Source organism: Paramisgurnus dabryanus, chromosome 17 (genome assembly GCF_030506205.2).
Source record: "Paramisgurnus dabryanus chromosome 17, PD_genome_1.1, whole genome shotgun sequence".
Taxonomy (NCBI): Eukaryota; Metazoa; Chordata; class Actinopteri; order Cypriniformes; family Cobitidae; genus Paramisgurnus; species Paramisgurnus dabryanus.
In genome coordinates this window covers 12,024,231-12,043,942 of record NC_133353.1, presented here as the reverse complement: position 1 = coordinate 12,043,942, position 19,712 = coordinate 12,024,231, and the positions used below count along the sequence as shown (strand labels likewise).

Below are 19,712 nucleotides of genomic sequence, written 5' to 3'. Positions count from 1 at the left end.
TGATACGTATCGAAAACCCCTGAAACGTCAGTTAGAACCGTAATCGAAAAAAATTAGCCGAAACTTGTACGAACCCTGGCGAAGTGCATTCGGCACAGAAATACTCTGAAACACGCCCAACTGCATTTTTGACACTTTGCCTACGTTTAGCATGAGGAAACAACTCTATAACTGTGTTAATAAGTCAGAATGCTTGAAATACCATTAAACCCCCCCTTTAAAGTTGAAACCGTCTATAATACACCATGTACAGCTTCAACTGAATATCACATCTACCCTAGGCTTTGCTATTAATTACAAACTGTCACTTAAAGACAATCTTACACATAAACACTGTAAAAAAATGCAGAATTTTTGTCAAATCAACAAATATTCTTATGCTACTTTAACTTAAAAAATGAGTAAAAACATAAGCTATTATTTATGTCAACTATTCACAGGTCAAAACTTAAAATAGAACATTGACTTGACTTGCAGGTTGTTTTAAGTTCATGCTGCATTTTTTTAAAGTGCAGTATATTCCCGTTAATTAAGCTGTATTAAGAAATTCCTCCGGCCCTGACCATGTGATAATAAATAAAAATTAATGTCTATATGCCTAAAAAATTGATTTTAAATTATGTAAATGTGTGTTTGAGTGTATGCATTTGATAAATGAAAGTTTAAATATGATTTCTTTAGTAATATCAGGGGTATTGTCTGTTGAAATGGCCTCTGCGTGTTAACTTTTCTGCTGGAAAGAAATACTGCTTTTGATTGATAAATGTTCAGACTTTGTAATAATGACAATAAATTACAGAACCTCTAGATGGCAGAAGAGATATCATAGACCTTTAAGAAATATAAACAGATTTAAAATAATAGTTGGCAGGTGTAGTAAAGTTTCACATTTTGAACTCTGTCTCTGGCTGTCTGTCGGTGAAGGATAACTGGGTTGATCTTTAGTCCAGACAGGTTAATGTTGCTGTGATATCCCGATGACCCGATCAGTGAGTTCAAATTTTAGTCAGTGAGTTCAAATCAAGAATCTTTGTGTAACACTTTTCTTATACATTTTATGAAGTAATAATATTTTATTTATTTAGAGTATCTACAAATTACATAAGGAAATCTCTCAAACTATCTTTGATATTTGTTACTTTGCCGGCAAAAACCCAGCTAAAATAATTTTTGGTGAAAAACTAAAAATAACTAAAAATATACAAACAAAATACAATCAATTGACAAACAAAATATAACAGACAGTCAGAAGGGAACATTCAAAAGCACAGAGGCTGACAACAAATAACTAAAGATAATTTACATAAGAGCTCCAGCAATCAGATGATAAACATCACTTAGTCCTACAGTATATCAAGGGGGGTTTGTGTAACATACAAACAAAAAGATAGAGAAGCAGGAAGGAAAGAGAAATTCTTTACTGAGCAAAGTGAATAGATAAGTTTTAAGTTGAGACTTAAAAGTCTGAAGAGAGGAGGTAGCACAAAGATTATGGGGCAAATTATTCCATAAACTGAAAGAAAAGGTCTGGGCAGGAACATAAGGGTACACTAACTCGACAAGATATTGAGGTGCGAGGCCATGACAGGCCTTATAAAATAAGATTAAGAGTTTGAACTGGATAAGATTGTTCACAGAAAACCAGTGAAGTTGATAAAGGATGAGAGTGATATGCACAGATTTTTTGTTATTTAAGGGGTTGAGCAGCAGAGCTTTATACAATTTGAAGGCGTTTAATTGCTTTGGCAGGTGGGCCACTATATAAGGAGTTAAAATAGTCCAATCTGGAGGTTATAAAAGTATAGATGACAGTTTCTGAACAACATTCCCAAATTACATTGATATCAATAAAAATGTTGTGCTGGGAAAAGCAAAAAGATTTTAGTTTTGTCAGCATTAAGCTGTAAAAAGTTATCAGACATCCAGGTTGATTCAGAATATAAGAAATACAGAAAAGGGTGGACAGACTAGGTTGGGTTTAACAGTAAAATAAATTTGAATATCATCAGCTTAACTATAAAAATTAAGACCATAACATCTGAGGATTGATCCAGTGGCAGCACATAAATGAAAAACAAAAGTGAGCCAAGTACAGAACCCTGGGGTACACCACGGGAAATAGTGACATTATGAGATCTTTTCTTACCTATCCTAACAATTGCTGTCTATCCAATAGATATGAAGTTAACCACTGAAAAGCAGTACCAAACATACCTATTTCAGATATTTGAGAAAGAAGTATATAATAGGATCAAGGAGAACAAGGATACTATGGGCACCCGAATCAGAGATCAAAAGAATATAATTTACAACTTTCAAAAGTGCTGTTTCTGTCCTGTGGGAGGGGCGAAAGCCAGATTGAAATGTTCAAAAAGATTGTGTTTCTCTAAATATGACTGCAGTTGTGCTACAACTACCTTCTCCAGTAATTTAGCAACAAATGGGAAATTTGATATGGGTCTATAATTGTTCAGATCATTGTTATCAAGGCCAGACTTTTTAAGAATTTGGGTGATGGCAGCTACTTTTGGATAAGGAGAGAAACAACCAGTGGCAAGAGATCTGTTTATAATTAGTAATAGGTTGGATAAGTGAAGGCAAAAAAAATTAGAAACGGCCTTGTTAGCAACAGACAACAAACCACGAACAGCCTTTTAATGGTAATATCATTTTTATTTAGTTATTGTATAATTAGAGAGGTGAATAAATGCGATGGCTGTATAGTGCATATTTATGCATATAACGTATGGGTGGACAAAGTGTAAAACATGTTAACAAGGCACATATCAGCAGCTGACCAAACTGATCTTCCCATATTATTGGATTTTATTTGTCAAAAAAATGTATATAATAAAAATAAAAACATATCATCAAGATCATTGTGTTGCATTGGTCTTAAATTTCACTCATAATTGTCTTAAAAAGGTCTTAAAAAGTCTGAAATTTGACTTGCAGTGAAACCTGCAGCAACCCTGACAGATGTATTTGTGTACCACAGAAGCGTTTGCCGGATAACCTATCAGACATGAAGATGAGTAGGAGGAGACAGTTGGGGAAAATGTTTAATACATTTTATCAATTTAATGTAAGGATAATTAGTGAAAGCTTTCACAGAGATCAGCAGAGCCAATAATAGCTACATGCAAACTATTTAGGGTTTATCAATTTTTTTTACATTCTGGCATTGTCCTATTTGTGAATAGGTTGTGCATTGCTGTTATTCATTTATTTGCAGAAAGAGTTCCTCTCAAATGACTGATTTGAAGTAAGACATTTATATAAAAGTTTTAATGACTCCTGTGTTAGACTTTAATCTACTTAACAAAACATTGTCTGCAGTCTAACAATGAAGTTTGCATACACTGCATTTGAAGCCTAATCACGCGCTAAAGAGTAATGCTTTTATTATTGTTTTAAGTTACAATGTGTATAACTATATGCAGCATAAACTCCGACTATGTGTTCCTTTTTTGTGTGTTTGTTTTAGAGAGGAAGATGAAAAAACGACATACTGTATGTTCAACTGTATTTGATGTTAATGATCTACATTAAACAGTAAATGTGTAAATAGACTTATGGTTAAACTAACACAACTCTCTTTTTGCTCATTTTGAGGCACATCATCCGGCTGACATTTATTCTAAAATCTGTGAAGATGAAGTTTGAAAATTTGTTGGCTGAGGTGGGAGGTTTTGGAAAATTTCAGATCAGTCTCATCCTTATTATGGTTATTCCGAGAGTCACTTTACCGTTTCACTTCCTATTGATCAACTTCATCGCGGCCATCCCATCTCACCACTGTGACATCAGCAGTCTGGATGCTGATGGGATCTTTGGGAATCTGACTCAGAAGGAAAGACTGACTGTCAGTATTCCGGCACACGAAGATGGGACTCCTGCTTCCTGTCACATGTTCTCTCATCCTCAGTTTCATCTGCTGTCAAACGCATCCAGCATTACAGATCTTCCTGTAGTGGAGTGCCAGAATGGATGGGAGTACGACAACAGCACTTTTAAATCCACCCTGTCTACAGAGGTAATTAACAAATTAACTAAGTAAATTATTTTATGAATAATATATATTACATTACCTGTCTAAAAACTGACCACACTTTCTTATTATTATTACTTTCTCATGTTACTTCAAAAAGATATGCACTCAAATGCCATGATTATGCCATGCTTTATTTACAATATTCATAGTAGGGTTGAATTTACTGATCAATATGAAGAAATTATATCTATGGCCTGCTCTTTTTTAGTTTGATTTGGTGTGCAACAGGAGAGGTCTGAATAAAGCCACAGCCACCATCTTCTTCATTGGTGTAATGGTTGGAGCAGCATTTTCTGGATGGCTGAGTGACAGGTGAGATCATCATATCTACGTACTCTAACTTGTCCTCGCACAGAGGCTCTTCTGATATTACCACCATGGCATCAATATTTTGGTATCATGGTAACTCTTTTATTCAGGTTTGGTAGGAAGCCCATGCTCATGGTGTCTTACCTCATAACTGCTGCCTTTGGTGTAGCCAGTGCATTCTCCCAGTCATTTATCATGTTTGCTATAATGAGGTTCTTCACTGGACTGGGCATTACAGGCATCAGCATCATCACCATTGTTTTGTGTAAGTGCTCCCTGACATTGCAGTGGCCTCGTGGATTTCTTAAAATTTCAATTCATTTGACAGTATATATCTTATCAGGTATTGAATGGGCTGACATCGAGCAAAGGACGTTGGCTGGAGTTATAATCAGTCTCGACTGGTCGATCAGCACTATGATATTGCCAGGCATTGCTTATTTTGTCAAAGACTGGAGAAGTCTTGTTCTCACAGTAACAGCTCCCCTCGCACTGGCTGTGATCACATGGAGGTAAGATGTTACTAGACTGTAAGTAATTAAGGATAATTCCGGTATTTAACACTTTGAGTCTCATTTCTGGTTTGTTTTGGATGAACTACAGTGATGGACACTGAAATTTTGACAATGGGTCGTGTCTTGACTTTTTGAGTCGTTTAGAAGCGTCTCTTGACTGCTTCAGAATGGAAGTCAATGCCCATGCACAAACATGTCATTAAAACAACACTTAACGTTCATTTTTAAAACTGTGCTGCTCACCAAGTGGTTCGTGGTGTTCGTTGATGATTAAAAACAAGTTGTGTAGCGAAATACAGTTTCTGTCGTGTTTTATCTGACATTTTGTAAAATTCCATTGACTTCTCTTGGAAGACTCATTGCTCGCTGATATATCACTCCGCCGCTGGAAACGGAAAAGGGGTCTGTTTACATGTGGTTGTAGTTTTTTCGCTCGGTTTAAATACATTTTTCCCATATTTGATGGCTCAGTGACCAGCCTTAAGTTTGAAGTTGAGCTCAATTGTGACTGTCTATATGCTAGACACCGAGCGTACTTGTATGGCAAAGTGGTTGTCGCCATCAAGTGGTCGGGAGTGTGCTAAGGCTTCAGACTCAAATATAGAGCGGAAGTATATACGCGGTTGTGAGGTATCTGAAAAAATAGTTCCACTATAGCAAATAACACAGATTGAAATCATACATTGCGCCAATATATTTGTTTTTAATCATCAACGAACACCACGAACCACTCGGTGAGTAGTACAGTTTTGAAAATGAACGTTAAGTGTTGTTTTAATGACGTGTTTGTGCATGGCCATTGACTTCCATTCTGAAGCAGTCAAGAGACGCTTCTAAACGAGTCAAAAACTCAAAACACGACCCATTGTCAAAATTTCAGTGTCCATCACTGTAGTTCATCCAAAACAAACCAGAAATGAGACTCAAAGTGTTAAATACCGGAATTATCCTTTAAGCCACTTTGAAACTATAAGAGAAAAAATGTCAAAATTTGTACCCCATCTAACCATTAGATACAAATATGTATACATTTGGTGTCGATATGTAACTTTGAGCTACCAGTATTTCAACGCTATCGCATGGCAATTCGGAAGTATTTTACGAGGTGGCTAATTCGTATCAATTCATACGACCTCATTTGTAGATATTTGTATGATTTGCCTTGACCCCTGTGACGTTGGGGTTAGGTGCTGGGTTAGGTTTCGTTATTGTTTTTTGCGTGATTAACTTCATATGAATTCATACAAATTAGCCAACTTGTAAAATATGTACGAAATCTCGTGAGATCAGGCTGAATATTTAACACTGAGGTACTAAAATGAACTCTTTGGTCAAAAGCTGTACTTTTTGAAAGGGTACCACCCCAGTGACAGCTATATATTTTGAATATGTTTTTTTCTGACAGTGTAGCGTGCAACACAACTAGCTACTCATGCTTTAACAATAAATTCAACTTAGCTACAGTACTGTACTGTATCTTAAAGAAATTAACTACACTAGAAGTACTATCAAAGGCAGAACATTTGACCGAGTTACAGGGCAAAACATTTTTAAACATATAACTATTCGATATAGGTTTATAATTTCAAATACAGCAAAGCTTTCTGAATAAATGAATAATATACCTGTCCCCCCCACACACACACCTGTAGGTGGATCCCAGAGTCGGCGCGATGGCTGATTGTTAATGGAAAGCTGGAAGAAGCTCATCTTTACCTGAGCAAATGTGCATCAGTTAACAAAAGAGAAAACAGCCTCAAAGATATCAAACCGCAGGTAGCATCTTAAACATTGTGATTGAGAAAAATCTGTGTCCAAATCAGTGGGGGCCGGTGACTTCTTTTTTCGAGGGTGTTCAATGCGAAGTTTGTCACAACATGTATGTAGCCCGTCATGTGTGTGGTACGTAATTTCAAAATATGTGTTCTGCTTGTTGAGAGATCCTGTGTGCATCATGTGTTTTGTCAAAATAAGTGCCTGCTGCAGACGTATCTTAAGGGTTTATTATAAATGTTTGCCAGATACTCGCATAATCTCATGCATAATCAGAGATTACTGTTAAGGGAGTGTCTTGCATGTATTTTGTGAACGTGAGTATCTCTTTTATCATAAAAGGTTTTGACGCGTGTGCAGCAGGCACTTATTTTTACAAAAAAACGTGATGCACATGGTTCACATGACGCAACAAACACATATTTTGAAAACACGAGCAACACACATGACACTCCAAACACATTTTTTGAATTTGCGCCCCTCGGAAGAGCAGTCACCAGCCACGACTGGTCCAAATGCTTTGTCTATTGAGAAAGCAATCAAATTTTGAATATTTGTGGTGAGGTTTGTCTTGACCTAAAGCATATGACCTTTCAGACCCTTGCTGCTGTTATAATCACTGAAAATAAAGGAGACAGAAAATACTCATGTCTGGACCTGATAAGATCTCCAAATATGAGGAAGCTGTCTGTACTCTCAGGAATCACCTGGTAGGAATGTTTTAAATTGAAAATATATTTTGAAATACACATGAAACATGTAACCTGCATTAGTCATTTAGAATTTAATGTAGATTGTTGTTGTTTTTTGCAGGTTTGGAGTAGCATTCACATACTACGGTATCAGTTTGAACATAACTGGCTTCGGATTGGACTTGTACCTAACCCAGTTTATTTACGGTGCCATAGAATTGCCAGCAAAACTTCTGGCTTATGTGTGCCTAGATAAGCTGGGCCGTAGGTACAGCCAGGCAGGTTTGCTGGTTACAACAGGGGCCTGCATTGGCATCACCATTCTCATTCCTAAAGGTACCGTAAAGAGAGAAGAAAACAACCACAGCATGTTAAGATCCATAAAAACATGTGCATGTTAATTGAGTTAAATTCCCGTCTTCTGTCATTTTAAGAGTTTGATGAACATATTTACCAAGCGAACAATCATTCATAAGGATGTCATGATTAAGTGACTGACATCTAAACTTACTTCTAACTTTTAACTGTATTGCAGAAACTGACCAATCATTTACAATATTTTGTCACACCTGTCTCTTATATAATCTACCACTGTTATGTGGCAGTTTGTAGCCAAAAAGTAGATGTTCTTTTTAGGACAAGATCATGTCATGCCATTTACAAATTGTTAATTATGACTTTGAATTAATTTAGTCTAAAACATCCCTGATTTTTGCAATTCTGTTGTTTGTTGGTCAGAAATTACTCGCAAAAAAGATTCTTCAGATATCTCTTGTCTCTAGGTTTGTGGCTGCCTCGTACAGTCATTGCGGTGTTGGGTAAAGGATTCTCAGAGGCCGCCTTTACATGTCTTTTTCTTTATACCACTGAGATATTCCCAACCATGTTAAGGTCAGTTGTTTACTGTTTTCTCTCTGTTAAAGGTATAGTTCACCCAAAAATGAAAAATCGGTCATGGCTTACATGATGTTGTCTCAAACCGGGGTTGCCGTCTTTCTTCCTCAAAACACAAAAGAATATGTTAAGCAGAATGTCACCATTCAATTTCATTGCATCTTTTACAAAAAAAAGTACTAAGGCTATATGTCTCTGGGTGAATTATCTCTTTCAGTTGCAAATATTTTAATTTGTGCTTGATAAAAATAACAATAAATGCGTACTATTATACAGAATACAGAAACAACAGGTGATTTGAATTTGACTTTTCTGATTACAGGCAGAATGGATTAGGCTATAGTTCATTTGTTGGTCGTATTGGTGTCTCTTTGGCACCTCTTGTGGTGCTACTGGATGAGGTCTGGCTCCCTCTGCCACAAGTCCTCTTCTGCACTGCTGCCATCGTTGCAGGCCTCCTTGCCCTGCTCCTTCCTGAGACCCGCAATGTGCGACTTCCTGAAACTATTGAGGATATTGAGAAAACTAGGTGAATAATAATAATAATAATAATAATAATAATAATAGGATAATAAGCCTGATAACATCATTGTGATTATACTATAACTATGTTATAACTATGTTATTATACTAATAATATCACAGCATTTTAAAGTAACCAATATGTTTTTATTTAGGAAAAGATCCATGTGTTCACCACTTCCATGAATTCCAGCATAGAACCAAATCTCTACATAAAGTGAAAAGGAATCTAATCATTAGAAATTAATAAAAATCTAATTCTTTGCTGAATTTGTTCGTTTCTTTATTGAATCAGTTCCTCTTCTTAGGAAATATATATTGAAAGAGTGCAGTTTTTTATATATATTTCTTGGCCTAGTAAAGATGCTATAGCAGGGGTATCCAACCTTGTTGAGAGCAAGAGCTACCACAATGGATAAAACAATCTGGAGGGGTACTCAAAACTTTTTTACGCCATATTGTAATTGTATCAGGTCAGTATTAAAAAGTAAATTCTTAATTTTACGCAAAATCCGATATCCGCCTGTCATCTTTTTTTAAATCCACAACAAACGCCACTCCTCCTTTTCTTCAAAATGCAATAAATCCACTCAACAAATCACAGCGCACCATTACACGCATTGTAAACAATAAGGGTGCCTCTTTGAATACACACAGAGTTTTCCTCATCTACTTTGTACTTCGTCATCAAAAAAACAAACAAAATAATAATACTACCTGTGGTGGTTTTCTGTGCTGGGGAAGAAACGTAAGCCATCAAAATCGAATAATTTACGTGAGAGGCACTCGGGTGAAGGAAAAATGCCAGCTGTTGCTTGTTCCTACACGACAGCATCAAGCTTCTGTCATGATAACACATTGACCCCAGGCAGAGCCGGCACCAGACCCTAATTGACAGGGGGGCACGCGGCTTCCAACAGGGGGCACGCAGTTAGCAACAATAACTTGCAAAAACAAGGCATTAAAACAACAAATACAGTGCAAGCACACACTTATACAACTGTTACAGACTGTCAGCTCATTTCCCGTATAAAGTACAAACTATGCGCAAAAGTTAAACTATTTTGAACTTTGTCCGCTGTGCTCGCGCTTTGCTCAATGCAACAATAAACCGCCCTCGCGCGGCGCAAGCCATTGAAATGAATGGGTTTCATAGCGCAGCCCAGCACACAACGCGTCCTAAGTAAAAGCCGTTATGAAAGCCGCTTTACCATAATCTATAGCCACACTTCACATTTAAGCTAACGTAAATTAAAACAACACTAACTTACCTTTAAAAAAAACCTTCCGTAATACAGTGTCCTGTAGATTTGAAAATTCCACCTAGACCTCTACAAGTTTGAGCCAATCGGTGTTTGCATGAAGTCAGATGGAGCAGGCGGTGCTGGTTCGTTCTAAATGTTCTAATATCCATATTTTACACAATCCATAAAATGCCGCGAAAAAACCCGTTGCTAGTATCAAGTCACAAATATGCTAAAGTCTAATGGCGCGTGAGACCCGGCAATACAACCAATCAGAGAAACTGGTCTATTTTAATTAAAGAAAACATATATCAACCATATTTTCCTCATTTAATTACATTAAAAGTCATGAAACATTCAATGTTTAATTTATTTTAATTAATTAATCAAAAACTGTGTAGGGGGGCACAGCAACCTGTTTGGGGGGGCACGGCCCGCGAATGCACCCCCTTGACGCCGGCCCTGACCCCAGGGGATCTTATGAAAAACTTTCCATTATTTTACTCGAAGTCAATGAAAATCGAGCAGGACCAAAACATTTTACACCTGATTGCTGTAAAAAAAAGTTCAGCTACGACGTCCCAGCAGCAATGACATTGTTCTTAATATGACAAAGTAAGTGTTTTGATAAATGAAATGCCATTAATGTTTTTTTATCAGTGTATATCACTAGTCAACTAAATGAATATAACATGGCAAAGATGAATGCACATTTATATATATTGATTCAATAAATGTATAGAATTTTGCGGGAAAAAAATAATACTTTATTATAAAAAACTTTTAAAATCAAATTATGGATTTGACTTTTTAATGTTTTTATAACCTAAAGATGCTATGTGAAAGTTTGTAACAGAAAATAGTGGCTTTCATCTTGTCACTTTCTTGGTATAGAAAACACATTTTTACCTAAATTAGTCAAAAGATTCATTGCGTTTTCTTCAAATATTAAAATTGAGATTATTAATAGACTGTACTTTGGCGGGCAAATCACAGACTCAATGTAGGCAATTTTTGATTAATTCATTTGATTAAAAAAAAGAATGTACTGAATTAAACTGAACTTATACCACAGGCTTGTTGACTGCTTTATTCTGATTGGCTTAGAAATGTTCCATGGGTGTTGAGATGATTATTGTTCTGTAAACCGCACACCTAACCTGTCAAATGTCTTAAAAATAGGCACCAGAGCAATGTTTGTGGTATAAGAGGAATAATTGTAAAATTGCAAAAGTAAGAAATTAAGAAAAAGTAATGCAAAAGTACAAAAGTAAGAAAAAGTAAGAAAAAAGTAAGAAAGTAAGAAAAAGTAATGCAAAAGTAATCTAAGCATTACTTTCCATGAGAAGTAACTAAGTAACGCAACTAGTTACTTTTTTGGGGAATAACTTAATATTTGTAATGCATTACTTTTAAAAGTGACTTTCCCCACACTGGTAATGCTGCAATAGTAATTTTTTTGAAGCTCTACTAGTAATGTGCAAAGGTCATGGGTTTAATCTTAGAGAACACATACACTAATTAAAGAAATGCATTGCAGAATGGATTAGGCTATTGATAGTTTTCATTGACGCCACAAACTTAGGGGAATGCTCCTCTGGAGGGCAATAGAGCACTATCTGCCAGTGTCCGCAGGTTAAAGAGTGATTAATATCTTTTGTTTAGCTTAAATTGTTATATATATAATGCACTAACCGAAAAGGAGACAAGCCTGGTGAATGCTTTTACAGAGGAAAACCCAGAACTTTTGTGCCATATTTGTAATAGGTGCCAATTCCCCGTTGCGGGGAAAAAATGGCAGTCATCAAGGTACATACATATTTACTATGACCACTTCATCAAAGGTTACCTCATGTAAACACATGGATATATTAAGCATTGTATTTTTAGGCATAAATCTATGTGTAATTTTGTCACCTGGATTGTTGTTGTGTACTGAGGCAACCAAGTACAGTGATTAGTTTCACTAACTGCTAAAGTTAGCTAATATAGGTTGTCATGTGAAATTGCTAAATTTATGTGAAAGAGTGAAAATGCAATGTTTGTAAATCCTTTTGCGCCTTTATTAGATAATTTAAGAGTATTGAACTTGTGCTCAGACTGATCTTTATTGTTTTATTTATAAATATGATTTTAAATATTATAATACAATACAGTATTATATAATATTAATATGAATGTAATCCTTTCGGCAGTATAAGGCAAGGAAATCAAAGTGGACGTCTGGCTGGAATCTGGAAGTTTATAAAACCTTAGTGCTGTGTAGAGACCGTTGAGGACCAATACATGTAGTTTGAGTTCATATCTTAATTGTTCTTCTGTTGAGAGGTAATTAAATATGTGTGACTTGAAACAGATGGAAAATTTTTTGGGTTGTGCTGCCTCTCCATAAAGAACACAAGTTAGAGTGAGGCATTCTTAGCCCTCCAACCCCCGGTGAGTCACGAAAACTGAAACTGAAAACTATCAATGGGTTGAAAAGTGTAAGTTGCTTTAAATAAAAACATTTTTCATATGCATGAATGTAGAAAGTAAATAAGCACTAACAGTGACAAAGCAAAAATAAACACAACCACTTTTGTGCAATGTACAATCTGAAATTTCAACCAAAGGGTTTAATTTTTACTGAGGTTACACAAAGATCTCCTGTTAACCATTCATTTACTTGGAAATATTTTGACTTTGAAATAAAACTATCCACAAAGCATCCACATGAGACATATCTTTCACCAGACCTAGCACCAGCCAGCTAGCAAAGCTTAAAGATGAAATTTGAAGATCTTCTTTCAGAGATTAATGGATTTGGAAGGTTCCAAATAATGGTCCTATTCATTAATTTTATTGGTCGATTCAGTCTTGCATGTCACTTCCTGTTAAGCAACTTTATCGCTGCCATCCCATCTCACCACTGTGACATCAGCCATCTGAATATTGATGGGATCCTTGGAAATCTAAGTCGGGAGGAGAGACTGACTGTCAGTATTCCAGCACAGGAAGATGGGACTCCTGCTTCCTGTCTCATGTTCTCTTATCCTCAGTTTCACCTGCTTTCAAACTCATCCAGCACCGCAGATCTTCCTATAATTGAGTGTCAGAATGGATGGGAGTATGATAACAGTACATTCATTAGCACTCTGGCGACACAGGTGAGAAAACTTTGTAATAGTTTTGTCATTGTTTTTGGGAAATGCAAAAATGTCACCTTATAGCCTAGTGTACCTAAACACTCATACTTGTCGCTATCTGTGAACTATATATTTGTTTCTTTCTCCTAGTGGGATCTAGTGTGTGACAAAAGAGCAATGAACAAATTGACAACCACAATCTTTTTCATTGGGGTCATGTTTGGAGCAGCTGCTTTTGGAAGCCTGAGTGCGATGTTGGTACAATTTGTTCAATAAGACTTTAATTGGTTAAAAAATTAATCAAAGCCTCCTCTAAAGAAATCAAATAGTTTTGGGTTAATGGGATGCCTGTAGGTTACACAAAAACTAAGCTTTTAGGATTTAGACACTGAAAAGTTTTATCGGAAATGTTTACATGTTTCTTAACAGATTTGGGCGTAAGCCGATGCTTTTGGCATCGTATGTATCAGGAATGGGTTTTGCAGTGGCCAGTGCTTTTTCATCCTCCTTCATCATGTTTGCAGTGTTGAGATTCTTTACTGGATTTACCATCACTGGCATTGTCATCATTTCCTCTGTACTCAGTAAGAACCACTTAATTATTTTTTGTCAGCTTTCCTATAGCTCAGCTGGCTAGCAATGTCAAGGTCATTGGCTTGATTCCCAGGAAATGCACATATTATAACTTGAAAAAAACTGTCTACCAACTGCATGAGTTTAATGTAATGCTTTAACCTCTTTTTATTTCCCAGTCTCAGTGCCTGCAGTGATCTCTATAAATTCAGTTAAATTTGTTAAGGGTGTCTAATTATGGTTCTCAAACAACATTGTTGTAGTTAAGTGATAAGCATAATGTATGTGCATTTTTTAACAGATGTGGAATGGGTGAGCATCGAGCACAGGAGGTTGGTAGGGGTGATTGACTGCATATCCTGGACATTTGGCACCATGGGTTTAGCATTGATTGCATATTATATTCGAGACTGGCAATGGCTGACTGTTGCCACCTCATTGCCCATCATTATTGCCATTGTCACATGGTGGTGAGTATAAAAGCATTGTTCTTTAATGCCATGTGGTAAAACGATACCATCTCCCTGGCAAATAAATGTACATTATGTTGATATTCTTATAGGTGGGTCCCAGAGTCTGCCCGGTGGCTAATAGCCAATGGGAAGATAGATAAAGCTCACTATTATCTTCGAAAATGTGCTGCTATGAACCACAGAAAGGAAGCTATTGCCAGTATGAAAGCTGAGGTGAGAATCCCAGTTAACTTCAAGAATAATATGTGCAATGCCACGAAAAAAAGGAAAATACTTTTAAAATTGTATAACATGTTAATTTTGATATTATTATCATAAAATTATGATACAGAGTTAAAGGAAAACACCACCGTTCATTAATATTTTACTATGTTCTTACCTCAACTTAGACAAATTGATACATACCTATCTTTAATGTGTGCACTTAATGTGTGCACTTAATCTTTGTAAGGCGTGTCGTGAATGTGTTTAGCCTAGACCCATTCATTTCTTAGGATCCAAACAGGAATTAATTTAGAAGCCATTATTAAACACTTCCATGTTTTCCCTATTTAAAGACATGAGTAGTTACACGAGTAAGTATGGTGGCACAAAATAAAACCTGGCGATTTTTTAAGCTGATAAAAAATGAAAACAATATTGTATGGTAGAAGAGCACTTAGTTTGCAGCACTTCAACCTCGGGTGCAGTAATATTGACGGAAGATTGAGGGAGAGGGGGAGTAGTCAGAAGTGATGACGTTACTGCACATTTATTTGTATTTGGTGGCTTCTAAATTCATCCCTGTTTGGATCCTAAGGAATTAATGGGGCTAGGCTAAATGCTAACACATTCACGACACGCTGGACAAAGATTAAGTTCACGCATTGAAAAAATAGGTATGTATTAATTCGTCTAAGTTAAGGTAAGAACATAGTAAAATATTCGTCGCATTGTCCACTATTCATAGTAATAGGAGTGCTCAATCTTGTTATATCCAGGGCTCGCAAATTTTTTTTGATCCCTGATAGCCCTTCGGGCAGGCACTCTTTCATTTTTGGTAGCCCGAAATGAATACAAGTAGCCCGAATAAAAAATACACTGTTTAATGTAGAATATTGATAAATCCTGGATTTCCATGTAAGCCAACTATTTCTGCCCATCCCCAGCTAACAATTTGGTACCCAAAACGTTCCCCTAACATTAGTTTTTGGTTTGTAGAATGTTATTTTCCAAGGTTTTTGTTTAATAGCAAGGAATGTTTTCTTAAAGAAAATAAACATTCCCCTAAAGTTATTTTTAGGTTATTTTAACGTTCCCCTAACGAATGTTATATTACTGAAATATTATATGAATGTATTATAACACAGGTTATTTTTAATTTAATATAAAAAAAACCTCAACACATACTTAGATAACATGGTATTTTATCAAATATATAAACAACCAGTGACTTTAACACAATATAGAAGACTTAAAACAGATATTTATTATAAAGGAATAAACATTTAATTCCCTTTAGGTTAACAGATCTTACCATAGCCGTTTTTTTTTCGCTAGAATAATGTTAGACTCTGAGGTAAAATGAAATGACAAACACACATTCTATTCGCTTTAGGTAAACGTAATATCTTACCACTGCTGTCACCTATCAAAAGCTTCTAACATCATATTCTCTTAATAGCTCAAATATATTTTCCTTCTCATATATTTAAGTTACTACCTGAAGAAAGAAAAAAGAAACGCTAAAACAATGTTAGTCTATGAGGTAATTTTTTTTTTTAAATGACTTGAGTTCGCGCTGAGCACAAGAGCAGGCAGGTGCTTGTGAAGAGCGAAGCCGGGAGAAGCGCGTGCAGAGGGTCGCGTGCATTTCAGACGTCCACATTAAAGGATGGGTTTATTTATGCTTTCGTGCAGAGGGTCGCGCGCATTTCAGACGTCCACATTAAAGGATGGGTTTATTTATGCTTTCACTTCATTTCCTGACAGTTTCACTTGTCATGTGAGGATAATGACTAACAAGAGGACGCCGAAATACATAGAATATAATTACCTAACTAAATCTGAGACAAAGCAAAAACATTAAATTATTATTTCCTACCCAAGATAGCCCGACAGGCAGGGCAAAGATACATTTTGGTAGCCCGACAGGAATTCACAATAGCCCGGGACGTCGGGCTAGCGATTTTGCGAGCCCTGACTCCAATATCTTTTATGATATGTGAGGAGAATCAAAGTTTGATTTCACTCACTGACTGTTCAATCTTACCTTACATGACCTTACTCGGTCAATATTAAATATATAAAGGTTATAATTTCACAAAATGTTATTACATTATGTATTAATTATGTAATAATACATTATGGATTTTATGTATTAAACAGTAATCACATAATTTTCACAGGCAGGGTCACATATTTGTTTTTCTTTATTTCTCTATAGACATTAGCTAATATCATAGTGACTGACAGAAGAAACAGGAAATATTCATACCTGGATCTGGTCAGAACTCCAAAGATGAGGAGACTAGCTTTACTCACAGGAATCACTTGGTTTGTAGCAAACTGTTATTCTGATATGTATAAATCATATTTCACAGTCCCACCATAAGGGTTCATTGTAAAGCTCTTACAAAACAATTAGATTTTATACTTGATGGTTTTTTTTCCCTTACAGGTTTTCTGTTGCCACTGTTTCCTATGGAATTAGTTTTAACATCTCAGGCTTTGGATTAAACTTGTACCTGACTCAGTTTGTGTATGGAGCCATTGAAATTCCTGCTAAACTGAGCATCTATTACCTGCTGGAAAAGTTTGGAAGATGTAAAACAGAAACTGGATCTCTACTATTGGTTGGAATCTGCCTCATGATTAACACATTCATACCCAGAGGTGAGAGAACGACAACTTTTTTTGCATACCCTAAAACGAAATTTGGATATTTTTTCCTTTGTCAAACTGGCTTATGACAGAATCTATGCCACCGTCTTTTGTTTTTGTCACTAGATCAGACGACTGCTCGTACTGTAATAGCAGTGCTAGGAAGAGGCTTCTCAGGAACATCTTTTGGCACAATCATTTTGTACAGCTCTGAGCTTTACCCTACTGTTGTCAGGTATGTATTCAATTCATTCCTGGTTGGTAGGAGTCATACTGACAACTAGTGGCAGAAGTCCAGCAAGTCTGATACTGGATTATTAAGATACAGTGTGTATTGAAAGTTTCACTCTAATATAATTTGTTACCACTGGCCTGCTTATTTGATCATTGAAGAGAATCCAATCTAATATATCTTATAACAGGGATCATTACAGTAAATAGGTGCATTTGTCATGATCCTAAACAACATTCAATGCATTCATGCTATACATTTTATCAATATGTAAGTTTCCTGGAAATCAAACCCCTGACCTGTAATGCTCTGCCATTTGAGCTACTGAAACATGTAGCTTGTACTTTTTGCATGTTTGTCATAAAAGCAATTGAGGATTTTATCCCTCATATCTCAAATATTCATATCTGCTCTTTACAGGCAAAATGGGATGGGCTATAACTCCTTCATGGCACGCCTGGGTGTGTCTGTGGCTCCTCTTATCTTGTTATTGGATGATATATGGAGCCAAGTCATCCTGTCTTCTATTGCACTCTGTGCTGCACTGGTGGCTTATCAGTTACCTGAGACACGGGGCAAGTGTCTACCTGAGACTATAGATGATGTTGAGGGAATCAGGTAACAAGCTAAGACTCTCAAATGTCTGTGATTCATATATTTTCATCAGTTTTGCATATTTTACCAGTTTACCAATTAAAAATGAAAGCCCTTGTAATGCATGTATAATAAATGAAATAACTCAAAAATGTTCATGTTATATCATAGGAGGAATGGCTTACACCAACATCTAAAAAATGGAGGAAAAGAAGACAATGAGGTTGTGAGATGACATGGCAAGAAATAGTATTTTTAAGGACCAGACTGATTCAAAAACAGTAAACATGTTTGGGCAATTTCATGCAAATGTCAACCTTATTATGAAAAGTAAAGTTTTCCCCAAAGTTTTTAAGTTTAATACTGAAATCTCAATACAGTATATCTAAATTTCAATATTTGCTTGTTTTAATACCTAAAGTCTCTGTTAAAGTTTTTAAAGCATTTTTTTCCATAGTTACGTGTGTGTACGTTTCAGAATTGGCACATCCATATCAGAGAAATGTCACATCCACAATGTTGATTCTTCCACATTCTCATATATGCGGATATAAAAATTAAACCCAAAATAAATATTATTCTCTAAATAGCCTTCCTTTCTTCATTTGGTGGGTATTGTTGCATCTGGTTTGTGCCTTTTAATTCACAGAATTCACATCCATAATGCTGAAATTGCTCTAGTCTTTTTTATTAGAATAAGTAACAGAATTGTTATGTTAATCCATAACCACCACCAGAGTGTAATAATTGAAAGAAGAAATGTTTGATGGTTGTATTTGTCTTAAGTTCCACCGAGCGTAAACAAATTGTGCAGTTTTATTAACAAAACAACATGAACAAACATAAAACATGGCAAAAGACCCCAGTAGATACAAGTAAACAAAGCTTAACAAGGACAATGGGAAACAAGAAAAGTATAATTTTAGTATAATAAATAATACATAATTTAGAAGTATAATTTTTTTGTAGTTTCGGGCCACTTTCAGACTGGGATTAGGTGTTTTAAATCATCCAATCAAAAAAGTATGGAAGCCCTGAAAAGCCATACATCATTATTTATAACACCTATTTCAGTTTGAAAACGCCCAGAGACCCCAGTCTCGAACAAGAAGGCTTATATACTGACATGGATCCAGTCAGAACATGACACGTCAGGAAATAGGGAAACAAGAGACAACCATGACAGGGAAGACTTTAAAAATAAAAGACGTGAACACTGAACACAACACAAAATGTCATTCCCAACTTTTTTTTACATTATTTTATTATTATTTACATTTTTCAATTAAAGAAAATGTTACTTTGCACATAACACTGTAAAAAAAGTTTAATCAAATTGGTTATGTAAGTCAATTAAACCTACTATTTTAGGTTTTTGACTATTATATTTATATAGTTGACATAACTTATAAACAAGTTGAAATTATTTAACTTAATATGTTAAGTTAAACACAAACTTATGTGTAGATATGATTTTTTTACAGTGTATCTAAATTATATTAACTAATGTGTTTCACAGCAGTGACAGTCCCACGAACTTTAATATGTGCAACTGGAGTTTCCAGGATAGAATTAAGCATCACCTGCTTTTTAAAAATTGAGAGTTAATCAGATATAATTGTACAGTGCAAAAAATCCCACATGGGCCATATAATGCACTCCTGAATGCTTTGACTAGAATTGAATGAAATCTCTGTGATGACTGTAGAAGAAAATGTGGATATTGCTTCCAAAGAGCAATATTAATTATTAACCAATATTCTGGACTGTTTCCAAGTGTTTATTTTTATTCAAATGTGTCTTTGACATTTTATAATATTAGCAATGTATAGAAAAGGAAATAAAAAATA

The 19,712-nt window shown here is 35.6% G+C and overlaps 2 protein-coding genes across 2 annotated transcripts; both read left to right on the top strand.

Moving 5' to 3' along the window:
• Positions 1–3,655: 3,655 nt before the first annotated feature.
• slc22a7b.1 (solute carrier family 22 member 7b, tandem duplicate 1) lies at positions 3,656–8,945 on the top strand. The gene is made up of 10 exons (XM_073812480.1): positions 3,656–4,036; positions 4,263–4,366; positions 4,474–4,628; positions 4,707–4,875; positions 6,531–6,654; positions 7,249–7,361; positions 7,465–7,679; positions 8,126–8,234; positions 8,560–8,766; positions 8,915–8,945. The coding sequence occupies exons 1-10, from the start codon at positions 3,656–3,658 to the stop codon at positions 8,943–8,945; spliced, it is 1,608 nt and encodes a 535-aa protein (XP_073668581.1).
• Positions 8,946–12,768: 3,823 nt separating this feature from the next.
• Positions 12,769–18,248, top strand: LOC135787687 (solute carrier family 22 member 7-like). The gene is made up of 10 exons (XM_065297595.2): positions 12,769–13,149; positions 13,279–13,382; positions 13,558–13,712; positions 14,003–14,171; positions 14,264–14,387; positions 16,600–16,709; positions 16,834–17,048; positions 17,163–17,271; positions 17,689–17,886; positions 18,034–18,248. Exons 1-10 carry the CDS (start codon positions 12,769–12,771, stop codon positions 18,095–18,097), a joined length of 1,629 nt encoding a protein of 542 aa, XP_065153667.1. The 3' UTR covers positions 18,098–18,248.
• Positions 18,249–19,712: the final 1,464 nt, after the last annotated feature.

Bases quoted from the DNA above. Each gene is read 5' to 3' on its own strand.
- slc22a7b.1 (XM_073812480.1), top strand. From the start codon at position 3,656: ATGAAGTTTGAAAATTTGTTGGCTGAGGTGGGAGGTTTTGGAAAATTT. The intron at 4,629-4,706 runs GTAAGTGCTCCC...ATATCTTATCAG, and splicing joins CATCATCACCATTGTTTTGT to GTATTGAATGGGCTGACATC. The intron at 8,235-8,559 runs GTCAGTTGTTTA...TTCTGATTACAG, and splicing joins ATATTCCCAACCATGTTAAG to GCAGAATGGATTAGGCTATA.
- LOC135787687 (XM_065297595.2), top strand. From the start codon at position 12,769: ATGAAATTTGAAGATCTTCTTTCAGAGATTAATGGATTTGGAAGGTTC. The intron at 14,388-16,599 runs GTGAGAATCCCA...ATTTCTCTATAG, and splicing joins TTGCCAGTATGAAAGCTGAG to ACATTAGCTAATATCATAGT. The intron at 17,272-17,688 runs GTATGTATTCAA...TGCTCTTTACAG, and splicing joins CTTTACCCTACTGTTGTCAG to GCAAAATGGGATGGGCTATA.